General features: G+C 45.0%; 1 protein-coding gene across 2 annotated transcripts; it reads left to right on the plus strand.

Annotated features, from left to right (window-relative positions):
- Nucleotides 1-1098: 1098 nt before the first annotated feature.
- Nucleotides 1099-17488, plus strand: KPNA7 (karyopherin subunit alpha 7). 2 transcript variants are annotated; one of them, XM_048866635.1, is made up of 11 exons: nt 1099-1176; nt 3213-3315; nt 7091-7228; nt 7782-7867; nt 9597-9865; nt 10608-10690; nt 12640-12903; nt 13431-13664; nt 14513-14695; nt 15489-15638; nt 17260-17488. In XM_048866635.1, exons 2-11 carry the CDS (start codon nt 3250-3252, stop codon nt 17344-17346), a joined length of 1560 nt encoding a protein of 519 aa, XP_048722592.1. In that variant the 5' UTR covers nt 1099-1176; nt 3213-3249; the 3' UTR covers nt 17347-17488. The 2 variants fall into 2 exon arrangements, with proteins under 2 accessions (XP_048722592.1, XP_048722593.1); XM_048866636.1 differs by lacking the exon at nt 7091-7228.
- Nucleotides 17489-25219: the final 7731 nt, after the last annotated feature.

Here is a 25219-nt window from a genome sequence, read left to right on the forward strand (position 1 = left end):
TGAGGGCTGTGGTACTTCAGTCCCCTCTGATGTCCACTATTGGGCAGGGAGGCAAGCATGATTGATAGGCACTACAAGCACCAGGTCCTTGCTTTTGGAGGGTGGAGATCAACATCCATTTTGAGTAACAGCAGATCACTTTTCTAGGGCTACTGGAAACTGAAAGGGACAATAAAAGAGCAACCTAATGGTTCCTCACCTACCTCTTGCGGCACCCTACTAACAGAGTATAAAGGTAATGGGGTCTCATTGGGGTTCCCTCCACGCCATCCACCTGCTGCATATAGGCAGTCATGCCTAGGCCACCTGCATGCAGGCCACTGCTGGCAACAGGCAGCTTCCCTACCTGGCTCTCAATTTTTCAGGCTTTCCTCCCGGGCTCCTTGCCACCCGGCCTTCCCTGCACAGCCAGCTCCCAGGCTGCTGCCTGCCCATTTCTCCCGCTCACATGCAGCCCCTCTCTCTGTACTGAACATGGTCCCCTCTAGCCTCAGATGGCCACTTCCTTTCCTTAAGGGGATTGTGGAGCAGATGGAGAGCCTGCCCCAAGTTTGATCCTTTCCACCCTTGCTCACCCAGGGTGAGAAACTGTGAGAGCAGTTTCATCTCAGGTTCATTTAGGGAAAAGACCATTTCCCAAATTTTCCCGGCTGGTTTTTTGTCTGAACTTTAAGCACGCCGCTTGCCCCTGCTAGCCAAGCAAATCCCAGCACCCTAGCAGAACAGTTAACGCACAACGTAGCCAGTCTGCATGGACTGGAAAATACCCGCTTCTGGCACCCTCCTAGTGCCGCAGCCCTGTTAGTCCTGGCCTGGCTGGGCCCTAACTTTGATGCAACAGGGTGCATGGCAAAGGGTGGGGAGAGACACTGATGGGTTGGGGATGAAAAGCCCAAAGAGCCAAGCCAAGTCCCTGGCGCGAGAAGGGCTGGAGCAGAGCCCGTGGCTGGGGCCCCTTCTCAATCCCCAGCTGGCAGGGTGATTCCGACCCCCCCCCACCCCAGCCTGGCGAAGGTGGAGCCCGGCGTTGCTATGGCAAAAGAATTTTAAGCAATTACGGGGGCGGGGCGGCTCCAGGAAAGAGCCAATCAGGGAGGAGACACGGGTCCGCGGGAGATTAAAGTGCCATCTTCAGGCTGCTGCTGAAGTCTTTGCACAGCGCCGAGGGCTGAGCAGGTACCGGGGGGGGGGAGCAGCCCCCATTCCCCTGCCCTTTACCGCCGCCGGGGGTGGGGGGCTTTGTTGAACAGCTGGTGCCGCAGACGCGGCTGTAGCGGGGGTCCCTGCGCCGGCTGGAGGGGTCGCTCGCCGCTTCCACTGGCGCTTGTTTGTCAGCCTGCTGGGGGGAGAGGGGTGCCGTGGGGTAGCCTCCTTCAGTCTGTAGGAGGCCAGGCTCTGCAGAGCTGCTCTCTGGGGGTGCAGCTTGCGGGCGGCTCGCCTGATGTGAATGCTTGCTTGAGGCTGTAGCTACTCCCTCCTCTCCCAGCCGCTGGGGACAGGTCACTTTCCCCTCCTGCTGGGAGGGCAGAAGTCCTATGCAGGTTACCGACCTGTTAGGCGGCTCGGGCAGTAGTGGACTAGTTAGTACTAGAAGAGGCTCCCCCTGAGGGAGGCTTTCACAAGTTTTTCATTGGACGTTTAAAATCTTCCTCTGGGAAGAAGCAGGAGCATTTAGTCTCCCCTCCTCATCTCAAAGCTTGTTAGACTGAGCTCTCCCCCCCACTATGCAGAAATCAGATAAATGACTTGATGGGTGAAAGGTCTATTCTGCTAGTGGTACAGCCAGAAACAAAAGGTTTGATCAGTAAACTGTCCTCCCCTATGTGCATGCAAGTTACAGCTTAAATCCAGCCCTAGGGGTGAAGCCTGTGGAGTTGACTGGCCTCTTCCTCTCCCTGCTGCATGCTGGTAGAATGACTAGCCAAGAGTGTTTCCTCTTAGTGGGTAGCTGGCTAGTATGTACCTGTGGATTTGGCTACTAGTAGCAGTATCTGAGCCTCTGGCTTCTCATACACCTGTTGAGGCTAAATGGCTTTAAATGGTGCCTAAGTGGGAAGCACCTCAAAGGGCCAGCATTTTCAGGCTAGCCTCTCCAAAAGGCTTGGGCAATATATCCCAGGCCTGGTGGTGAATGCAAAAAGATAAAACTGGAACACGTGTGCAAAACTGCTACACTAGCATGTTTAGAAAGACCTTACTTCTAACATCTCAGCTGCATCCATGATTTCAATGCCGGTAATCCCCTAGGACTGCTGTTGAAGTGTAAACTTGCCTTGCTTCTCCTTTACCAAACTGCTCAGGCTGTTTGGTCACCTGCATCATCTGCCACTGTGAAATAAACCAGCTGGTGGTGTGCACCATGTGCTTTCCCCAGCATCTGAGTTTGTCTGTAGTTGTGGCTAACATTGACCGTTGTGTGGTCATTTTTTTTTTAAACTAAACACTTGTAAGCAGAGCTTTGTGATGGGCAAGGCTGCTTAGTGCAAATTGTAACCTTAGTGCAAATTATGACCTGGAAAAATACTTAAATCTGAGCCACTTACTGGCTGATAGTGGTGTAATAAGAATCAACAAATGTATCTGGGAAAATAGGAAAAGCTGGAACACCTCTATTACCTTAACGGTGCAGGCTACCTGGTGGTGTAAGGAAATAGGCTTGCACATATTCAGTCTCTTTATAGTCAGCCCTTTCAACATCATGGATTCTCTTGCATCTGTCTCAAGCTTTGAATGTGTCTAAACTAAAGATGGCATGAGGTAGAATCTACAGTAACAAGTAATGGCTACAAAAACCTCTTTGGACATGTCTGGGTTCTTTTCCTAGATCTGCTCTGTGCTTAGTGACAAATGTAACGTCAATGGTCTAGTGTTAGTTACTGGGTTTTTGTCAGCGTTCTAAGTGACCCATGTTTGGTTAACTGCCAGGATAGCTCATGCTCTGGAGCATGAGCATTAAATGGTCTTTCCTGTCCCTGTCCAGAAAACAAACTTGTACCTAAACACTGATGCAGTAGAGCGCTTTGTCCCCAGCACATGCAGTTTGGAGTACTAGACTTTGGACACTAGAACATGTTCACAGCCCATACCTGTGCCCGGTGCAGCCTCTCCCTTTAGACCAAGTTAAACCATGTCAGTGTAGCTTGTTGGCTAGTTGCAGTGAAACTACCTAAGCACTGAAACTAAATCTGTTCTGTCTCCAATCCTATCTGCAGGTGAAGCTTTGAACTTGCTCAACAGACAGCTGAAAAGATGCCTACCACAAACGAGCAAGATGAGAGGATGAAAAAGTTTAAAAATAAAGGCAAAGATACAGCTGTAAGTATGAAGGTCTCCATCCAATCAGTGTCCTGACAAATTAATGTGTATGCATGATTCCTCACTAGCTCTCTTCCCTTATGGCACAGAACTTGAAAATGTTGACCGTAAGTGGTCTAAACAATATCTTTCAGAATATGATAAAGCATATAACATGAGATTTAGGCTTGGTCTACACCAGAGGTTCTCAACCTGTGGGCTGCTTGTGGCCCACTAAGCATGCAGCTGTGATCCATGTGATATCCTCAGGGTCATACAGGGAGTATATATATTGTGTGAATGTGGCCCACATAAACCAGAGAGCTGCATATATGGCCCACAATGGTAAATAGGCTGAGAACTATTGATCCATACTGTGAACTTATGTCAATAGAACTACATCGCTTCATGCCCCTGAGTGATGTAGTTACACTAAACAAATCTGTGGTGTAGACCGTTTCTTGGGAAGACTAATTCCTTACGCAGAGAGGAGAAACCTGTCTCCTGTCAGTACAGGTAGCATCTTCACTAAGCACTACAGTGGTACAACTGCACCACTACAGCTGTATGTGTAGACAAGCCTTAATACAGCAGGAAGAAAACATGCCTTGGGCTTGAAGGAACAAGATCTAGCTTTAAACCACAAGAGAAACAAACTTGGTAAGAAATCATTGGGGCAGAAAGCTGGCTCTTGAAGCTTGTCAAAGGCAGAGATTCAGCTTTTCAGGTCTGTCAGACTGGAGCTTAAACTGCACTGGGCACAATTTTGTGCAGCTTGAAGCTAGCACTAAAACGGTCTTACTTGGTTTGGGGTTTCTTGTTTGAGTTTTACACTGCCCTTGAAACAGTTATCTGCTTGGGGGTCAAGGCTTTGAAAAGATTGCATAGAATATAGAATTTGAGAGATGGATCTGGGTTTTATTCAGTTGGAACAGTGTTCTCTAGCACTTCCTCTATGGTCCTCTTGTAGAGAAACTGAGAAACTCATTTAAATAGTAGGAAAAAAATGCAAACTGACAAGATTTGGGGGCAGGTTTCATAACTGAAGCAACTTTCTCCAGCTGGTGATATCTCAAGATGACAAACCTTTAAAAGTCCTGCCGAGTTTTAAAATAAAAACATCCTGGGGTAAGGAAAATATTTGTAGGGGCTTGTGTAAACTTGAAAGCATCTTAGATTAACCTGAATTGCTTTAGGATAAACTGCCTTGCATCCACATGTTTAATTACATCATCTCATTCTGCTTTAATTAATCCATTTTGAATGCAGATACACTCTAATTTGGAAGGAGTTGCCCTGGAATAAGGTTGGTCCGAGTGCATCCCCATTCTGAATGAGCTATTCTGAGTCTGGCAGTCCTCCCACTGCTATTGCACCCTGCATTAGTGCCCACCTGGGTGGGCCCGTCTTACCTGTGTGTGCACTACTGTTCCTGGGTCATCTTGACCAGATGTCATCGCCCTGATTAAATGTTGGTGTGCAGCCAGGTGTGCCCTCTTCTGGAAAGCACGCGTGCTCTCCCAGTCACATACAAATTATAGCAGCCATGCTCCCATGTGGGATAACAGGAGAGGCGTCATGGGCATTGGTTTGACCAAGTCCTCAAATTCCAGTGGCTTCCAATAGGTGTTCCCCCATACAGTGAGAAAAATCCCAGAACTCCTAAGACTGGTGGTGGATCACTGTACCATGGGATGTCTGCCCAGAATGCTCTGCACTTGCTTTGAAAAAGCACAGTGATGCACGGCCTCTGATTCTGTTACAGCACCATAACACAGCATTCTGGACCCACAGCTTTGGGAATAGTTATACCTGATTGTGTTTGTCTCAATCAATCTGAAATAACACTCAAGTGGAGCCAAGTCCTTGTACGTGGCTGCAGTGAAGCTCTCTGAGAGGATAACTGTATTGTGATCAGTGTCGGATTTGCATGTGCACCAGAGAACAGTCTGACTATACTGGCATCAGGAATGCCCTAAATGGGGGACTGACGGAGGATGGCTTTATCAAAACTTCCTGATAGGAGGTGCCAGTGTAGACAGAGTTGTGACAGCCTTGAGAGAGGGGAAATGTCAGAACAAGTCCTCCTAAATCTTGGTCTGGAGTTTCCTAGTGAAATGAAACCATCTATGCCAATATATTAGCTGTTTCTAACATGTCTAAATGAGGCTGCCGTTCCCCTTTAGCACATGTAAGGATGCAAGACAAAAGCTGTCCTTCATAAATAATGATGAGGGCAGATTTCTGATGCAGAGTGATCTGAATTGCTTGGTAAATTGGGCACAAGCAAACAATGTCTTTAATACAGCTAAATATATCCATCTAGGAGCAAAGAATGTAGGCTGTGTTTACAGGATGTGGGAGTTGATCCTGGGAAGCAGTGACTCTGAAAAAGATTTGAGGGTTGTGGTGGATAATCAGCTGATCATAAGCTCCCAGGGCAATGCTGTCACCAAACTGGCTAATATGATTCTTGGGTACATAAAGAGCAGAATTGCATGTAGGAAGAAGATTATTTTACCTCTGTATTTGGCACTGGTGCAACCACTGGAACAGTAGCTCCAGTTCTGGTGCTCACAATTCAAGAAGGATGTTGATAAATTGGAGAGGGCTCAGAGAAGAGCCATGAGAACAATTAAATGATTAGGAAACCTGCCTTATAATTGACTCAAGGAGCTCAGTCTCTTTAGCTTAACCAAGAGAAAGTTATGGGGTGATGAGTACCTACATGGGGAACCAATATTTAATAATGGGCTCTTCAGCCTAACAGAGAAAGGTGTAACTTGATCCAATGGCTGGAAGTTAGACAAATTCAGACTGGAAATAGTATTAAATTTACACTGAGGGTAATTAACACTAGAACAAATTACCATGGATATTGATGTATTCCCCATCGTTGGCGATTGGATGCTTTTTTCTAAAAGGTATGTGCTCCAGGAAGCATCTTGAAGTTCTGTGTCCTGGCTTATACATAAGCCTTGCAGAATTCAATTTCCATGTCTTTTATGATTTTGACAGAATATTGCTGTTTGGTTTTAAGCATTTTTAACTTTAAACATTCAGTTTCAGGAAATCATCTGGGGGGTGTCAGACAATTACTTAACAACAAGTGTTGAGATTCAGAAAAAGCTTTAAGCACAAATTGTCTGCATCACATGTCAAAATATACAAAGTAAATATTCTTAATCAAACTAGAATTTCTCAAATAGCACTTTTCTTTCTTTGCCTGTTGAATTTTCAATTGATATTTTTTTTCACTGGTTTGTGTGTGGATGGTGAAATTGACACTTACAGACAAAAATGCAATCTTTCCAAACTTAATTATACAGGAGGTCAGACGAGATGAACACAGTGGTCTCTTCTGGCCTCGTAATCTGTGAATCCGATTTACCTTAATTTTTTCCAGGATAGCACTAAAGCATCTCCCACAGGAATATCCTCTGCTCTCCTAGTCACCAGAGCAGTTGCAAAGGTAGCTTCATGGCCGATGGCAGATCATCACAAGATTCCCATTTTTTGGTCTTGCAGCGTAACTCAAAACTTGCTATGATCCCCCTACCCCAATAACTATTGTAGTTGCCGATCTGTCGTGTGTAAGACTTGTCACCATATTTGTGAAGCTACAAAGCTTAAATAAGTCAAACAGGAAATCTGAGCCGTGCACTTGAAGACTAAACTTGGGATAGAAGTCAGATCACTTCCTAGAGAAATAATGTGTGCACTGCTATGAAACATCGATTTTTCAGAGCTCACACTCACAAAACAGCTTGTAACATATGGCACTCTTCCTTCATAGGCAATGAGACGCCAGAGGATGGAGGTTAATGTAGAACTTCGGAAGGCCAAGAAAGATGAACAGATCCTAAAACGAAGGAATATTTCTTTCTCTTCCATGGGGGAGAGTCTTTCTCCAGAACAAGAGAAAAAGAATGCAGTGAGTACAGTGCACTACTGTGCAAAAACCATTCTAGCTGCTAGACTCAATGGCCAACCTAACTTGCATAGTGACTTAGTTGCTAGCCACTCTGTAGTGTTCACTGCAACATCTGAGCAGCTCACAAAGTCCTAGTTTAAGTAACTCAGTTCTACAGGAAGAATATTAAAAAAAAAAAACCAAGAAAGGGGATGTCTGAAAACGTCTAACAGAAAGTCTAACATACACCATTGGAAGATAGAACTGGCAAGAACCCAAGCTGGCTACTTGAGCAGTGAATGAAATGTGATAGCTGATAGTCTGGCTACACTGGAACCTTCTCAACAAACTTTCAGAACTTACGACCTTAATCCTGCCTGGCACAAGGGATCAGTTACATCTGAGGTTTTCATGGACTGACTTCTTCTCTCATCCTGAAACTGCACTGCATAAAGGATGGCTATTTAGACATGCACTAGTGACCGATTGGGCCTAGGCTTCTATTTGACTACACAGCTTAAGTCTGAGTCTTGGCTTACCTTGTCTGACTCTGAATCTCATTTCTCCATGACAGACTGCTCAGCTCTCCTTGGAGGAAATAGTTCAAGCTGTGAATGGGAACAATCCTGAGCTTCATCTGAAGGCTACTCAGACAGCCAGGTATGTTGTAACAGTTTTCTGTGGAATAGAACACACACATTGATGTAGTGTCCATTTGTGCTAGAGACCTGTTCCCTGCTCAAGAGTTTTACTGCAGACCTCATTGAAGGACTAGAGAGGATGGATTGTCCAGTGGTTAGGGTATTGGCATAGGACTTGACATCTGTGAAGTCCCTACTTCACCAGACTTCCTGTGTGACCTTGGGCAAGTTGCTTAGTGTGTCTGCCTCAGTTTTCAATCTGTAAAATGGGGATAATAGTACTTCACAACACAATTGTGAGGAAGGGAAGAAATCAGATTGAGGCATTCAAATACTGCAGTAATGGGGGGCAGGAGGGCAAGGATACAAAAGCAAGAATCCAAAACATGAGGCAACTCAAACATTAGCCTGTGTAGAGGTAGGGTTGCTTCCTTGCTAATTCATGGGTGGGGAAAGGGATGATTCTTTGCTTTCCATAAGCAAGTGAGAGTGATGGGGGGCCAAGTGGAGGGAGAGGGGGTGGAAGAAACCAATCAATGTCTGAAGCTCAGGTTAGAACAGTTTAAAAACTGACTTTAATGTCTGAGGGGACAAGCACTGTGAAGGAACACAGAGGGTTAAGTGTCTCCTCTCCTCAAAGGGTTAGGCCTGTTTTGAGGTGCTACTCTTCCTTCAGGCCACATAGCAGCCTCCCACCTTGGCCTTCAAAAGGCAGAGGGGTTGCTGTGGCTGCCTCCACTCACTGAAGGCTCCTCCTGGCTTCTTCTGCTGACTCTACTCCCTCGACAAGGGTATGATATGTCTGCCAGAATGACTAGGGCACGTCTATACTGCAGTTAAACCTGTGGCTGGCCTGGACTTGCAGGGCTCAGGCTAAGGGGCTGTTCATTGTAGTGTAGATGTTCACAGAAGCTTGAGCCTGAGGTGGGAGGGTCCCAAAGGTCAGGCTGCAGTCCAAGTCTAAACGTCTGCACTGCAGTTAAACAGCCCCTTAGCCCAAGCCCCTGGCATGAGCCAGCTGTGGGTGTTTTTCAATTGCAGTGTAGATGTACCCCAAGAGCCTTCCTAAAGGACCCATGGTGGTTGATAGGCAGTGCAGTAACTTTGCTCCTCTGGGGACTGGTTCAAATGCATTTGCTTCACAAGTGACCAACTTGACCTCTACTAGTCCCAACTTGTGCACATAATTAAAACCACTTGAAAACTAGATGTGACTGACCCCTTCAAGGAAGAGGAAGGCAGCCAGTCTTCCAGGTGCATGGCAGAGCTGACCTGCAATTAGCTCTTGAATGCAGGCAAAATCTCAACAAGCTGTCGGTAGTCAAACTGGGAGACTGTATCAGAAAACAAGTCTTCTAAAGGATGCCCCACAAAAAGCAGTAAGCTTTAAACAGGAAAGAGGGAGCATTACTGCTCTTGTTAACATGTTCTCTGGTTGCCACTGCTCTGAGCCATAAACAAATCATGATATTGCTACCACCATGACCTCTTGAAGACCTGTTCTACAGTGCTTTTGTAGAAGACTAACTCTTGGATACACAAACAAAACTACTGTAGGATTTGCCTAAACTAGATGCTGAATTCAGTTTTCCTGTAGTGAGAGCTACAGAGCTTGTCTACTCACTGTGTAAAACACTCCCAGGGTCTATCTCACTATCTGATCTATAGGATTGTGGTTCATCAAGATTTCCCACTGATGGAGAGAACTTACCCTAAGATGCCATTTCCTGTCTCCTGTCCCCCCACAGGAGGATGCTGTCCCGGCAGAGGAACCCACCTCTCAATCAGATTATTGAAGCAGGGATTATTCCCAAACTGGTGGAATTCTTGAGCCGTAACGATAACGTTACCTTGCAGTTCGAAGCCGCATGGGCACTGACTAACATTGCTTCTGGAACATCTGACCAGACAAGAGCTGTTGTGGAGGCAGGTGCTGTCCCAGCCTTCGTAGCCCTCTTGTCTTCTCCACACATGCATATCAGTGAACAGTCTGTGTGGGCACTAGGTAACATAGCAGGTAAGAGGTGCTCTCTAGCTTTCACAAAATGGTGACCTGTGCAAGGGCTCTCCTTTGGAATGCCTCCAGATTTTGCCTTGTGATCAGTGTTGCCTTGGCAATAACCTCATGCCCTCTAGCCTTAATGGAACTAGATATCTAGGCTTCTCAAGATAAAGCCTAAGGTCGAATAAAGACTAGGGTAGAACCAATAAATCCATCTATCCAACCTTGTGGTATAGGCAAACCCCTTCGGCACACAGATGTTGGCTAACAACCCTTATTGAGACCTTAAATTCCTCTTGTAATGAAGGCAAGTACTCAGTTTTTATTTTTTCCCCCATATCTGCCTCTTCTACCACTCCTTCCTTGCCCAAGAGAGCATGGTTTTGATTTTCTTAAAATTCAGTTGGTGTAAGGGGGGAAAAACTGTCTGGCCACTGAATCCTCACCAACTGAAAACAAACAATACTTATAGCTCTAACAGGAAGTCCTTGTGGCATCTTAGACTAACAAATTTGTTAGCCTCTAAGGTGCCACAAGGACTCCTCGTTGTTTTTGCTGATGCAGGCTAACACGGCTACCACTCTGAAACCTGTCTCCATTTATTGCTCTAGTTTGCCTACCAAAAATAGACCACCTCATCACCTACTGTTGGTGGCAGGTGTAGATAGGACTTGTAGTAATGTTCTTTAACACAACAGGAAGATGTCTGGCTGCTAGATAAGACAACTGTCAAACCATTCTGCTCTTCTCCACACAGGTGATGGCCCCATGTACAGAGACTCCCTTATCCACAACAATGTGATTCCTCCTCTGTTGGCTCTGGTGTCACCTTCTACTCCTGTAAATATTCTAACTCCTTGAATTAGTAGCTGTTAATCACTTGACTAATTGCTGAACTGTGACTACTAATCACTTGTAACACAGCCAAATGTTAACCCATTTGTGTAAAGGTGGAATGGGCTCTGCTCTTGAGATAAAACTGTTGGAGGAGGGGCTGGAAGAAAAGGATTAATTAGTGGCTTGTGATTGGCTAACTGAAGACTTCCACTGGATACAAACTAACAAAGATCTGACTGCTTTCACCTGTCAGATGTTGATTTGGCTGTCTAATGGTGGCAAATGTGTAGAGGTACCAAGTTGGACCCCCTGCACCTAGATCTAAGGAACTTTTTCCACTCTAGGTCTCATCCTCTTTTAAACCTTTCCACTGGTCCAGTGCTCAGTAGCAAACAACTGTCAGAATTAGATAGAAAGTGGTGAGATGCTGAATTGTCACTCTCCCCCCAAAGGATGTGAAGGGGGCAGGAGGAAATGGCTAGTATTTGAGCCGGTGTTAAATGCTTCAAAACCAGTTACTATACATGAAGACAGTTAGTCCCTACCCCAAAGAATTTAAAACCTTGGCTCAAAAACCAAAAAAAACCCCAAAATAATAAAGGGGGGTTGGAGGTTGGCAATGCAGGTGTATTATAAATCACTTTATCTGCAAACCCATGTGAGGGATCCACTAGACAGTTGCTTACCACATAACTGTCAAATACACACTTCCCTGGACCAACTGCTTAGTCTGACCCTGCTGAGGGTTTCTGAGCTGATAACTGTGTCTCCAAGGCTCCCCTCCTCCCAGGAAGGGCTGAGGCTTTATATAAGATGCTGCCTGGGAAATGGCAGGGTTAGGGCAGGGCCTAGTGACCTGCATGGATGCCTAGGGCAGGGTGTCTGTAGGGCACTGATGCCCTATATTGCCCTGTCCTATGGGTAGAATACAGGCAGGAGAGCCTGCTGTACACCTCCTCAAGGTAGAGGAGGGGCAATTTAGGGCAGTGTTAAGCAAACTCCTTCCCTTAGATCAATGGTTCTCCAATTTTTGTATTGGTGACCCCTTTCACATAGCAAGCCTCTGTGTGCAACCCCCCCTTATAAATCAAACACTTCTTAAAATTTAACACTACTATAAATGCTGGCGATGAAATGGGGTTTGAGGTGGAGGCTGACAGCTCATGACTCCCCACATAATAACCTTGTGACCTCCCAGTTTGAGAAGCCCTGCCTTAGATACTCCTAGATCTTGCAGTATTTCTCTTGCTGCTGCATTCCTGGATGTTCTCGCACTCTCTTGCCTCCTCCCAGGGAACAGCATGGATAGATTGTGCATAGAAAACATAATATGGTAAATGCAACTTTGTGAACCCAGATGTTGCTGTCTTTCAGAAAGTCATTGCTTTCCTCCTGCTGTGATGAATATGGTCTGCACAGCACTAGCTATTCATAGCCTCTGTGCACAGTACATTAGATCAGCCAGTCTTGCCCATGCTGAAAAACCAACCACTCCAGTTCTGATCTGGATAGGGGATTACTTCATAATCTTGGTCCCAAAGTCAGGCAAATGCTTGCCTTGGAAATTGGCATGTTACAAGTTAAATGCCAAACAGCTCTAGTTAAAAATCTCATACTGTTTTTGTATCTGTTTGAGACTTCTCACCAGGTGGCAATTTAACATGGTGGAAGGAGGCTGCTTTCTTACTCTTACCTCATCTCAGATGGGAGGCACCCTATTAACTAATCTCCCATCTTATCCTTTCTCCCCCACTCCCTGCCTCAAACGTCACAGAAACCTGCCACTGGCTTTGCAGGATTCCCCTACACTGACTATCTTTGCTGTTCCCCTCTAACTCATGAGGAAATGCTATTAAATGGGGCAAATGCACCATTTCTAGAGTGCTTCCTTTCCCTGGCCTTAGCTTTGCAGACTCAGTCTTTGTATGAGAACATCCTCCCTTGTTTTTCAGGTTGGGTTCCTGCGAAATATAACGTGGACACTGTCAAACCTCTGCAGGAACAAGAACCCCTACCCTCCCCTTGAGGCAGTGAGGCAGATCCTGCCAGTGCTCATTCGCCTACTGAAACATGAAGATAAGGACATTCTCTCTGACACGTGCTGGGCTGTTTCCTACCTGACTGATGGATCCAATGATCGCATCCATGCGGTGGTGGAGACGGGGATTCTCCCGAGGCTGGTGGAACTCATGGGCAGTCCAGAATTAAGTGTTGTGGTATGTAGAGCACATGGCCTATGGCAAGGAATGCTCATTCTTTCATGAACCTCACTCCTCCACAAAGGCACAATTCAGTGCTACAAAGGGAAACCTAAAAAGCAAGGCTCTTCCCTTCTAGGACTGGAATCGGAAGCATGCTAAAGGCGGGAGGGAAACAAATGTATCCTTGTCCACCATAACGGGATTGTCCTGCTCCCTAGATTGCAGAAGTAGCTCTGCTGCTGATCCAACACCCTGGTCTTGCTTGTTTATGGTTGCATGACATAAAGGTTTAACAAGCCAACTTCCTCTGAAAGTGGAACTTGTCTTGAAGGTAGGACACCAGAGTTGTGCACTAGTTTATGGCTGCATGGGCCAGCAGCATGAATGACCTTTTTCTACTGGTCAGTAAGGGAAAGACCAACATTGAGGGGAAACGCTTGTTAGTCTTTGGCAGGTACCCCAGACTTAAACTAGTTCTGCCTCTTGGGTGACAATCTCCTCCTCTAGTTCATTCAGGGAGTGAATCATTTCTCTCTATCTAGACCCCTGCTCTACGTGCTATTGGAAATGTAGTCACTGGGACGGATGAGCAGACCCAGATGGCCATTGATGCAGGTGTGTTGGCCGTCCTGCCACAGCTCTTGCAACACCCAAAGCCAACTATACAGAAGGAAGCAGCATGGACTCTCAGTAACATTGCAGCAGGACCTTGCCATCAGATCCAGCAACTCATTACCTGCGGACTGCTACCTCCCTTGGTGGAGCTGCTAGATAAGGTACAGGAGAAAGAAAAGGAGGACTTGTGGCACCTTAGACTAACCAATTTATTTGAGCATAAGCTTTCGTGAGCTACAGCTCACTTCATCGGATGCATACTGTGGAAAGTATAGATCTGTCCACAGTATGCATCCGATGAAGTGAGCTGTAGCTCACAAAAGCTTATGCTCAAATAAATTGGTTAGTCTCTAAGGTGCCACAAATAGTCTGTATTTGCAAAAAGAAGAGTAACATGGCCGTTACTCTGAAAGGTATGGGAGAAGCAGTGTGGGTGACGTGTGGTGCTGGGATGACCACTACCACAAAAGCAGTGCTGAGTTAATAAAAGCACCATGCTTCCCACTTCTAGTCAGACTTTGTTTGGACTAAGAGGAACAGCACACGCTGCTCATCCTCTTGAGGTACTCTGGCCTGTTTCATGTGCCTTAAAACTGCAAGGGAGCTGCACGCTTTTCTCACATGCCCCTCATAGAAGCATGCAGGTACTCTTCCCCTATGACTAACCTCTTTCATACATCTCAAGTGTCAATGACTTGTGCCTGCTGACAGTTGTGGAGTGGGGAGGCAGAGTGAGGGCATCTGGCTTCAGCAGTGTTACTGAGCATGCTCAGTCCATATGAGCATGCTCCGTACAAAGCCAAGCAGCAAATCGGGGGGGTGGGGGGAGATTTGACCCTGCATGCCCCCCATATGTCACCTCTACAAAGCTTAACTTAATTCAAGAACTAAGCAGACTCCTGAGACTACAGAGTGCTTAAGCAAACTGCATATCAAGGAAACTGTCTAGTTACATTTTATAGGTCCAGGTGGCTGGATCTCCAAGTTCCAACACGCATCTCTCTTGCAGGGGGAATTTAAAGCTCAGAAAGAGGCCGTGTGGGCAGTAGCCAACTTCACAACAGGAGGCACTGTACAGCAAGTGGTGGAACTAGTCCAGTGTGGGGTCCTTAACCCTCTGCTCAATCTGCTCTCTGCCAGAGATGGCAAAACCATCCTGGTCATCCTTGACACAATTTCAAATCTCTTCTTGGTAAGATCTTCTTTTCCAGGGGTGGCCTTGCTTTTTTTTTTTTTTTTTTTGTAAGTGGCGGCTTTTCCCTTGTGCGGGGCCCTCAAACTTTTATGCACTAGGGTCACACCTTGCTTGTGCACATGGATCACCAGTATTGGCCCTACCCTTGGAATAGGCTGTAAGCAGTACAAGAATGCAAGTGTTGCCCCCAAATGACAACTAAATACCAAAAACTTGAGCTGACTTAGATAAAGTTAAAAGTAGTGCTAAGAGGAACAGAGCTGTAAGCAGGAATCTGTGCTTTTCTTCCTTCATAAAAGGATGAAACAAGCTAGTATGGCACTAAGTATCCTGTGTCCATATTGGCCCACCTCTAGAAATAAAATCCATTCCTATTGACCTGCTGTGTAACAGCACAGAAGTAAAGGGTTCTTGAAAACTAAATCTTAATATGTAAATAAAAGCACTGAGGTTAACAACTAAAGATCAACTGATCCTAGAGGATTAGAACTAAATCCCATGGAGCCAAGTACTTATTGTGTGGTTTAATTTTTGTAAATACCTGAGTTTGAGGCCTCATTCTTATAGCACTGCAGGATCCAAATGGAGAGCTTGTAGCTCACAAATGAGAGTTGACGGTCTTCAATACTTTGGTATATAGGAGTGGGTACTCAATGGATAGTCCCAGAACAAGGTGCCATCTGATGGAGTTAAATTATATTGTCACCAGATTACTTTTTTCAGCATGTCAAGAAGGCACCTCATGGCAGCTGATACCTAATCTCCTTGCTCCTTCTCCCAACATCCACAGGCAGCTGAGAAGCTGGAAGAGACAGAAAAGCTGTGCTTTCTAGTGGAGGAACTTGGTGGCCTGGAGAAAATTGAAGCACTGCAAACCCATGATAATACCATGGTTTATCGAGCTGCTTTAGGTCTCATAGAGAAATATTTTGCTAGTGAGGTATGTGGACTGTCTCAACTGTTCTCCCCATTCTACCACTTGAAAGTAGTAATCACATGTGATCTCTGAATAGTATCTTGTGCCAGGTCTCTCCATCCAGGCTTTCAGGACCCTGAAACAATCTTGAGCTTCTGCAGTTTGTTAGCCTCAGACTGTGCCATTATTCAGTTCACCAGGATCCGTTACTGATCTGGACTCCAGAAGCTCATGCCCAACAAAGTCAACCAGATCCTGTCTTGCTTCTGGAGTTCCTTTTGGCTATCTCCAAATGACATCTGTTGGAATGATTCAAGATTTATATGAACTGCAAATGTACATAGGCTTTACTTATTTAAAGCTTAGCTAACTTATTGTCATGAATGGAAGACCAGACTAAACATCCTACTTCTAATTGAGAACTCTTGTCAAGCTGCTATTCCTATAGGTAGAGGGTCAAATCATGTTAGTTCACAACAAATCTCCCTCTAGCAAAGGTTAAGCTTAGAACACTGGCCTTATGCAGGAACTCTAAAGTTACGGTTACTGTTGCATGTGGGGAGGGGAAAATGATACAGGGTACTTAGCCCTGTCTAGCAGCTCATGTGCCACTATGTGACTTAACTGCAGTTACAGCATTTGTGCATGCACAAACACAGAGCATAGCTGTGCTGCTAAAGTATCTGAAATGTATTTATAACATTAGGCTTAAGAGTGAACACTCATCAAGATGAATTGGGGCACCTTTAAATGACAAGCTTTTTGAGCAGGGCTTCTCATACCAGTCTGTACAGTGCCCAAGCACTGTGGGGCCCAGATTCTGACTAAAATCTCTAGGTGCGATATCGGCATAATGTTCATATCCCAAACCCTAAGGTCTAGAAACTATTGTTAAAAGGAACACTCTGCAGGATTTTAGTCATGATGTTTATAGGGTAGCTGTTCTGGGTAGCTGACCCGAATCTTGAAGGATTAGGGGCACAGGAAGAAGTCTGTTTTTGCCATCTTCCTTTTGAAGACACTGTCAGGCTGTAACAGCAGTGATCAGAACTTGAGTGAACCCTGATTCTACTGTTATGCTTCTGTGAGACACTTGACCTGTAGCCATGACAGTCAGCCCATCTACACAATCAATACAGGAGGCCTAGAATATCACTGCTTTGTGCAGTACTAGATGGCTTGGAACAGCACCTGAACTAGTCCCTAGTCTTCATGGCACTGGCAGGGAGATGACTGATCTGAGCATTCCACTGCTATAAGAAACGAGTCATTTAGTCAAGTCAAATGGCCAGTCTCCATTGCATGAAATACTCTTAGCTAACTGCCCCCGATATGTTCACACTACAGCTGGAAGCAAGCTCAGGCAGCAGCTTGACCTCACAAGCCCATCCAACTTCTTGGATCGGAGCAAGGATGGCAAGCTGCAGTCTCTCTTCCGCTATTTCTAGTGTACTAGATTGAGTGAAGCCAGTCAGTGTCTGCCTACTTGGGCTGGGAGGCTTGCTCCCAGCTGCAGCTTAGACCTACCCTGAGTACTTTCTAGATTTTAGAAGAGCAACAAGAGGGCATAAACTTGGGCCTCGGCAATCCCAACAAGCTGCTACTGCCACTATCATTCAGCTGAGGAGTATTTGTCTTTCTCTAGGAGAATCCAAACCTGCAGCCAGAATCTGACCAAGAAAGACCAACCTTCAACTTCTCAGCAGAGAAACCGGATTTCTACACCTTCTAAAGACAAAGCACCACAAAACACTGAGATGGTGGGTGGAGGTGTCCTCCTGTCTGGCAGCCAAGCCCTTAAAGAGGAACAAAGATGTTTAGTCTTTTTTTGTATTTCTGAAATCTGACAATAAATCACACTTTCTGGATTTGTACTACATGCTTCTGAAGCCTCTTTCCAAATCACTGCTGTGAATGTCTTCAACAGGGTCTGTCCCAATCTCTCTCTCTCACTACTGGAGTCTAACAGACTGGTTTTCAGGCAAGGGGCATGGATGGAAAATTCAGTCCACCTCGTTCACAAAGCAAAATAAAAGCATTCTTAAGTTATACTCAGACTTCGTAAGAGAACACCCTGATGCTTAGAGCATTAGAATAAAGCAAACTTTTATCTAGCCACATGGGATAAAATTTTCAAGTAAGCTTGGATGTGACTGAAACCTCCTTAGCTCTAAAATAAGCGATTTAAAGTTTCCATCTCATAGGTGCAAAAAAAAAACCTGACCAACAGAAGGAAACTAAGGGCACTCTTTCGTGGTTGACCTAAGCATCTGCTAAAGAAGATTTGTACTTTCTAAAACTGGCCTCAGTTGCTGATGGCCTAAAATGAGGCCTGAACAAGTAGAAGCTGCTGACTTAATCTCATATCTCATACTAGTGGCAAAACTAGCTGTTGCAGGCAAGCCACAGCTTGCCTCAATGGCCAAAAAAACAAGTTTGAGCCCATGTTTACTGTTGGAGTTTCCTGCTAATTTGCCAATGGCAGCTGCGTTTTGAGCCATGTTAATGGAAGTTACATTTCCCTGGGGGGATCAGGAGGAACTAGCTCTTCCATGTTCTCATTGCAGGCTGAGCATGGGGTGTACAGGCTAGGGTGAGAAGAGAGAATACTCCACTGTACAGCTTTTAAAACTGGTTCCATGAGTCAGTCTAATGTGTACCTGTACTATAAAGATAATTAGCTTGATTAAAGCACAAGCATGTACTGAGGCTGCTTTTCACCAGGCTCTTTGCATAGCAATTATGCATTTCATTATATGTAGCCTGAAGGCATTACCTATTTCACTGAGACTATCTTTTTAGATAACCATGAATTTAGCAATTTCTGTTTTGCTAGTCCAAGGAACAGCTGTCTGCAAGAATGGGCCCCTTGACTGTATAGTGACACTGGCTTTGGAGGAAGCCTTATTGTCTAGTTCTCAAACTAATACTCTGTTCAGAGCAGGAGCTGCATGACCAGGACTCCCAGCTCTGATGGGGACTAGAACAGTTAAGATCTCTGCCCTAATTATTGCCTTGATTTAAACATAGCTTGTTATAGCATCCAACTTCTGAAGCCCTTGTTCTCATAGTAATGTCACACTGCAGAGGTCTGATCAATCTCTATACCAGTGGTACCCAAAGATTGGCCTATGAGTCTCCTGCTGACTAGTAACAGGATAGCTTTTAATGCTGAGGGGAATAAAACTACATTAAATGCTCTCAAATACTAATCTAGGCAGTGAGTGTAGCTGCTGCAACATTGTGTAGACTACTTCCTGCTGGCAAATAGATGGATAAAGCAGTCCATAAGACTATCTAAGATCTGGCCTACCTCTCTGAAGTCTATTTCAAACAGGTCCTCATGTTCAAGGATGAACTTCAGAATTCCCAACCCCTCAATGCTTTCACACAGCACCAGGAGCTGCAGTTAGTAGTACAGAAGATGCCCTCAACTGTTTGAGGGTGAATGATCTCTCAGTGCTTCATAGAAGGTAAACCAGGGAAGGAATGAGTCTCCTAGAAGACTGCACTGTTCATAGCACTCTAATGAACTTTATCCTTCAAACCTCTTCATAAGAACTGCTCCCAACACCCCAATTCAGGAGTTAATAGCAGAAACCATAAAGTGTCCTAGCTATGGACTTGGTCTTCAATTAATAGATGCCTGATGCTCTGACACTTCAGCTCCCTGATATTTATCTTCTATAAAGCAGATTCTGCTGCAGGCCATGAGGAGGTGGTGGTGATAGAAAAGGGAGGGGCTGGGCAGAGGGCATCTGAACCTTGCTGTTTGTAGACACTTCCTGTGCCTATAATTACTTGACTCTACGAAAGGTGTCCAAATGAAAAATGGTGTCCAAATGAAACATGTGGTGTCCAAATGAAAAATACATCACAGCTTCTTCCTCCTATGCTTTTTCTCCTAATTAACAACTCTTGCCTAAAGACCCTCTCACAGAGCAGATCAAGAACCTGCCTATTCATTCCCACATGCAGTATCCAGTCTTCTGTAGAAAGCAATCTTGGTTTGGGTGGCACAGCAACTAGGCTTGAGCAATGCTAACCTCTAGCTAACTCATTTGACTATAGCCCCAGGCAGTTATAAATGAAATCCTTGCTAGTTGAAAGCCATTTAGCCCATGTGCAATATGAGGCTGCCTCAGTCCTGGTGCAGAGGGTTTGCCCCAGCCTTATCCAGCTACTACAACAATGAGGGCAAGGGTGATGTGGCAGTTGGACATGATGCAATCTCAGTTGGAGCTATTGCTTCCATCATAGAACTGTGACCAGTTGCCAGGGGAGCTTGCATGGCCCCTATCTAACTCAAGGGACATTTAAGTATTGCAGAAAACCCCAAAACCAGAAACTTCCCTAGAGGACTGGAATATGCTGGAAGGCAGATGAACATCAGTGATGAATTTGCTTGAGGTAGATCTACACATGCAAGTGAGACTGCAAAACAGATGAGCATGTGTGATATGTCTAGTTACCTTTTGACACCCTACGAAAAAAAGAAATTAGGCCTTGGATTATTCGCTCTGGGCTGGCCAATCACAAGCCGCAGTGACAAACACTTGAATGGCATGTGGGACAGTTCAGATGGCTGTGATGATCTTGAGATGGGAAACAGGTATAGCCATAACTACAGAATAAAAGCTACCGCATAAAGGGTAGGTATTATCTTGATCTTCTAATGTCTGTAGGAGTAATGGCTACCCTATTGGTGATTGGTGTAGAGTGGCTATATAAGGAGAAATACATAACGTCTTCATGGAATGTCAATTCCGCATGATCTCTTCTCCTCTCCCGAAAATTTACCACAATTTAAGATTTCATGCCCCATTCAGGTTTCCTTTTGACCAAAAAAAAAAAAAAGCCCTAGACTTGTTTAGGGGTTTGCACCCAGTGTTGCAGTGTATTAGGAAAATCTGGTACTGGAGAATAGAGAACCTCCTTCCATTAAAGTTAATTCAGCCTGGAAGCAGAACTGAACCTATTTCCTCCTCTTATTTACCCAGTTGTAACTGAAGTGTTAATATGGCCAAGAGTCGCACACACGATCCATCTGCCCTGGTGAGATGCATGCAGTTTTAATCATGTGGGAGACGTGGGTATTCTTCTCTGTTTAACTTTAAAATACCAGAGCTGCTGAATTACAAAGTGATCCTTTATTGTTTTTTTATTTCTTGGACATGATACTGTATATTCAAAACTGGGACAAAAGGTTGCCTGAACATGTAATTTAAACTATTAAATCTTTTGTCTGGGCCAATGGGTTAACATCAAAAGGGCTCCTCAGCTCAGCTGCCTGCTCCTTCTGGCATAGCATTGCTGCTGAGACTGGTATTGTAGCTGGAAAGTATTGTATTTCACCAGGTAAAAAGAATCTGAGGCAGATGTCTCTTTGGTGTAAATTGATACATAGCATAGAGGTGTCTCAGAGTAACAGCCGTGTTAGTCTGTATTCGCAAAAAGAAAAGGAGTACTTGTGGCACCTTAGAGACTAACCAATTTATTTGAGCATGAGCTTTCGTGAGCTACAGCTCACTTCATCGGATGCTGTCAAGGTTCCTCCCCCACTCTGAACTCTAGGGTACAGATGTGGGGACCTGCATGAAAAACCTCCTAAGCTTATCTTTACCAGCTTAGGTCAAAACTTCCCCAAGGTACAAAATATTACACCCGTTATCCTTGGAATGGCCGCTACCACCACCAAACTAATACTGGTTACTGGGGAAGAGCTGTTTGGACGCGTCCTTCCCCCCAAAATACTTCCCAAAACCTTGCACCCCACTTCCTGGACAAGGTTTGGTAAAAAGCCTCACCAATTTGCCTAGGTGACTACAGACCCAGACCCTTGGATCTTAAGGGCAATGAACAATCCTCCCAACACTTGCACCCCCCCTTTCCTGGGAAATGTTGGATAAAAAGCCTCACCAATTTGCATAGGTGACCACAGACCCAAACCCTTGGATCTGAGAACAATGAAAAAGCATTCAGTTTTTTACAAGAAGACTTTTAATAAAAAATAGAAGTAAATAGAAATAAAGAAATCCCCCCTGTAAAATCAGGATGGTAGATATCTTACAGGGTAATTAGATTCCAAAACATAGAGAACCCCTCTAGGCAAAACCTTAAGTTACAAAAAAGATACACAGACAGAAATAGTTATTCTATTCAGCACAATGCTTTTCTCAGCCATTTAAAGAAATCATAATCTAACACATACCTAGCTAGATTACTTACTAAAAGTTCTAAGACTCCATTCCTGTTCTGTCCCTGGCAAGAAGCAGCATACAGACAGACACAGACCCTTTGTTTCTCTCCCTCCTCCCAGCTTTTGAAAGTATCTTGTCTCCTCATTGGTCATTTTGGTCAGGTGCCAGCGAGGTTACCTTTAGCTTCTTAACCCTTTACAGGTGAGAGGAGCTTTCCCATGGCCAGGAGGGATTTCAAAGGGGTTTACCCTTCCCTTTATATTTATGACAGATGCATACTGTGGAAACTATAGAGGTGGGCCTTCCTCGGCCACCCTGTGACTGTCGCCTTGAGATTGGATTACTTTAAAGCACTGTACCTGGTTGTGTCTGTGCTGAGCTTTTTCATAATCTCTTACCAATAGTCTAGCAGTGGTGAGTACACCAGTGGAAACTGTCCTCTAGCATTTGAACCACCGAATTGTTTAACTTGGCAGCACTGCTAGATGACGTGGGACTGATCTAAGCTAGCTCTACCGTCAATAGAGCTCCAACGATGGGCGATCTTTGAAAGATGCTCAGAATAGGCCAGGTCCATAAGACTCTTAGTACTCAGAATCTCAGCTGCCCAGTAACCAAGCAGCGTCTTTCTCAGACAGTATATTTCACTGATGCTCTGTAGTCTGCACTGGCTTCCTTCAGTTTCAGGGAGCAGTTGGAGGAGCTGTAAATGCTTGGGATCTGGCTAGGCGAGAGACGGCCTCTTTCCCCAAAGGATGCTACAGTGGAGAAGCTTGAGCCACTGCACACTGGTTTAAAGGGGCAGGGACTGGTGCTAGGGTGTTGTCAGGGAGAGGTCTTTTCCTCTGCAGCCCATTCCCCTTGGGCTGATAGAGCCCTGCCTTTGTTGCTGCTTAACATTTCTATTGCAGCAGCATTCACCCTGCACCATTCAAGTGCATATGGCAGAAGTCAAATGGCACAATCATCCTTATCCTGGGCTTGTTTTTCCAGCTCTTTTATATCCAGATGTAATAATGCTGCTTCAGCCATTACTGTGCAACAGAGCGTGCCTCTAGGTCAGCGGCTCAGTCTCTTGGCTTGGGGTCATCAAAGAAATGCTTGTTTAGGTAGCTTACTCTCAGACATTCTCATGAGGTGTCCCAGGTATATTCCATCTCTTCGTTTGTACTCCTTATACTGTTGTGGTAGCTGTACCCACTCTAGGATCTCTTATTATTGCAGTAACACCTAAGTACCACCAAAGGGATCAGGGGGCTGAACACTGTGCAAATGCAAAGCCAGGATCCCTGTCACAAAGAGCGCACATGAATGCACGCTGCAATGCTCCTTTAGTTTCCTTGGCTTTTGTTGTGGGGCTGTTGGATGAGCAGGGGTGAGATGCTATCCTTTGGCAGTTGACTTTACTGTGACTGGCTGAGCTAGCATATTCTTGTACAAGTGGCTAGAGTATTGGGATAGATGCCTGAATAAATATGCACATACCAGTGTTCTTTCAGTTGTCTCCTAGTGAGTGACTTTGCTACCCACAGGAATCTGCTTGCCTGCTTCACGGATGCTGCTAATCATCAACCTGAGAGGCCCCCTGCCTCAGGCACTGACTGAGTGTGAGGTGGCAATTTTCACTTTTGTTTTTACTGGGGCAGGGGTGGGGGAGTGGGGGGGACGGGACAGGAGGGTGTTTGAACTGCCTGACTTCTCTCATCATTGAAGGAAGCATCAGTCTGGCTCCAGAGTGTAACCCTACCCCGCCCAATCTATGCAATAAGAGTAACTGTTAGGATCATTGCTAGGGCTAAATAATTCAACCAAAAGAGAGTTGTAGGGCAAAGGATTAATTATCAGGGATTAGTTGCCTGACTACCTAGGTCTCAACCTTGTATGAATCTGATCTCTCCTCTGAGAAGTTTGCATCCAATATAAGCACAGAGTGGAGATCAGATCCACAAAGCTTAGGGTGAAGGTCCAGGCTTCAAGCACTGCTGTTTAATTCAAATACACAATGTATGTGATTGTCCATGTCGAAAGGCTTGGAATAAGTGTTTTAAAGGAAGGATTTGAATGTAGGAAATCATCTGATGGTCTCCATTTCACCCATCAAACCCGAACATCTTATCCAACGGTACTATCCAAGAAGACGAAAAATTCATGGAGTTTTCCTCTCTTTGCAGTCTACTTCCTGGAATTTATAAGAGAGGTGGCTGAGGTAGTATATTTTATTGGCCCAACTTCTGTTGGTGAAAGAGACAAGCTTTTGAACTCCACCAAGCTCTTCTTCTGTAGAGCTGAAAAGCTTGTCTCTTTCACCAACAGAAGCTGGTCCAGTAAAAGATATCTCACCCACCTTGTCTCTCTCATATCCAGGGATACCCACAAACTACAACAGGTTTCAGAGGAGCAGCCGTGTTAGTCTGTATTCGCAAAAAGAAAAGGAGTTCTTGTGGCACCTTAGAGACTAACCAATTTATTTGAGCATGAGCTTTCGTGAGCTACAAGTGAGCTGTAGCTCACGAAAGCTCATGCTCAAATAAATTGGTTAGTCTCTAAGGTGCCACAAGAACTCCTTTTCTTTTTACAAACTACAATGACACTGCAGACGACAATGGAATTTATAAAGCAGTTTCCCCCTTTACCGCAACATAATTCCATGTATAGAGAAGATTCACTGCTGAACTGATGCTATGCTTAGTTAAGCCATCACAGACCTGTCTCAGCAAACAGATTGCAACGTCTACAACCGTTGTTCCTAAAAACGACAATCTGGAGACCTAAATAAACAGCAAGGAAAGTCTGCTGCTGGGAGACAAGGCATTTAGCCATCAGCATCCTGAAAATCAAACAGCAGGGATGCAGGGGTTAGTCTTAATATCCTTGCCTTCTTTCTCAGTCCTAATTTCTGAAAATATTTAAAGGAGTGGGACTTCTGGACTGAAAATATATTTCAGGCTGTCCAGTCCCTAGCTGAGCTAGGAGTTAACAAACACCTATACAACACCTGGAAAACCTTAAGAGCCAGATTTTCAGCTGAGGATCTGGCCCTACCTGCTATATACTTCAAAATCCTGAATTATTATTTTTTTAACGGGAAGGGGCTTGAAATAACTGCATTTAGCCACTACCCCCCATCCCCTTCATGCTCCAGGAATCTTCATCTCATTCATCTGTCCAGGCTTCAATTTTTTCACCCCAAAGAAGGGAAGATTAGAAACTGCTATCTTAGCCTGTGGAAGGAGCCAGCCATGTCACTTTCATCCAGCAGTAGCAGATGATGATTTCAACCTAAATACACTCAGAAGCAAAGCAAAACCCAAGTGCATATTGTCCTGATTCCAGCTTCCAGTTCAATAAATCAGCAGGAGTGGGGAACTAGGTCATCTCCTTGCCAGCAGAAAAAAGAAAAGCTAA

The sequence above is a fragment of the Caretta caretta genome, chromosome 10 (assembly GCF_965140235.1).
Source record: "Caretta caretta isolate rCarCar2 chromosome 10, rCarCar1.hap1, whole genome shotgun sequence".
NCBI classification, from domain to species: domain Eukaryota; kingdom Metazoa; phylum Chordata; order Testudines; family Cheloniidae; genus Caretta; species Caretta caretta.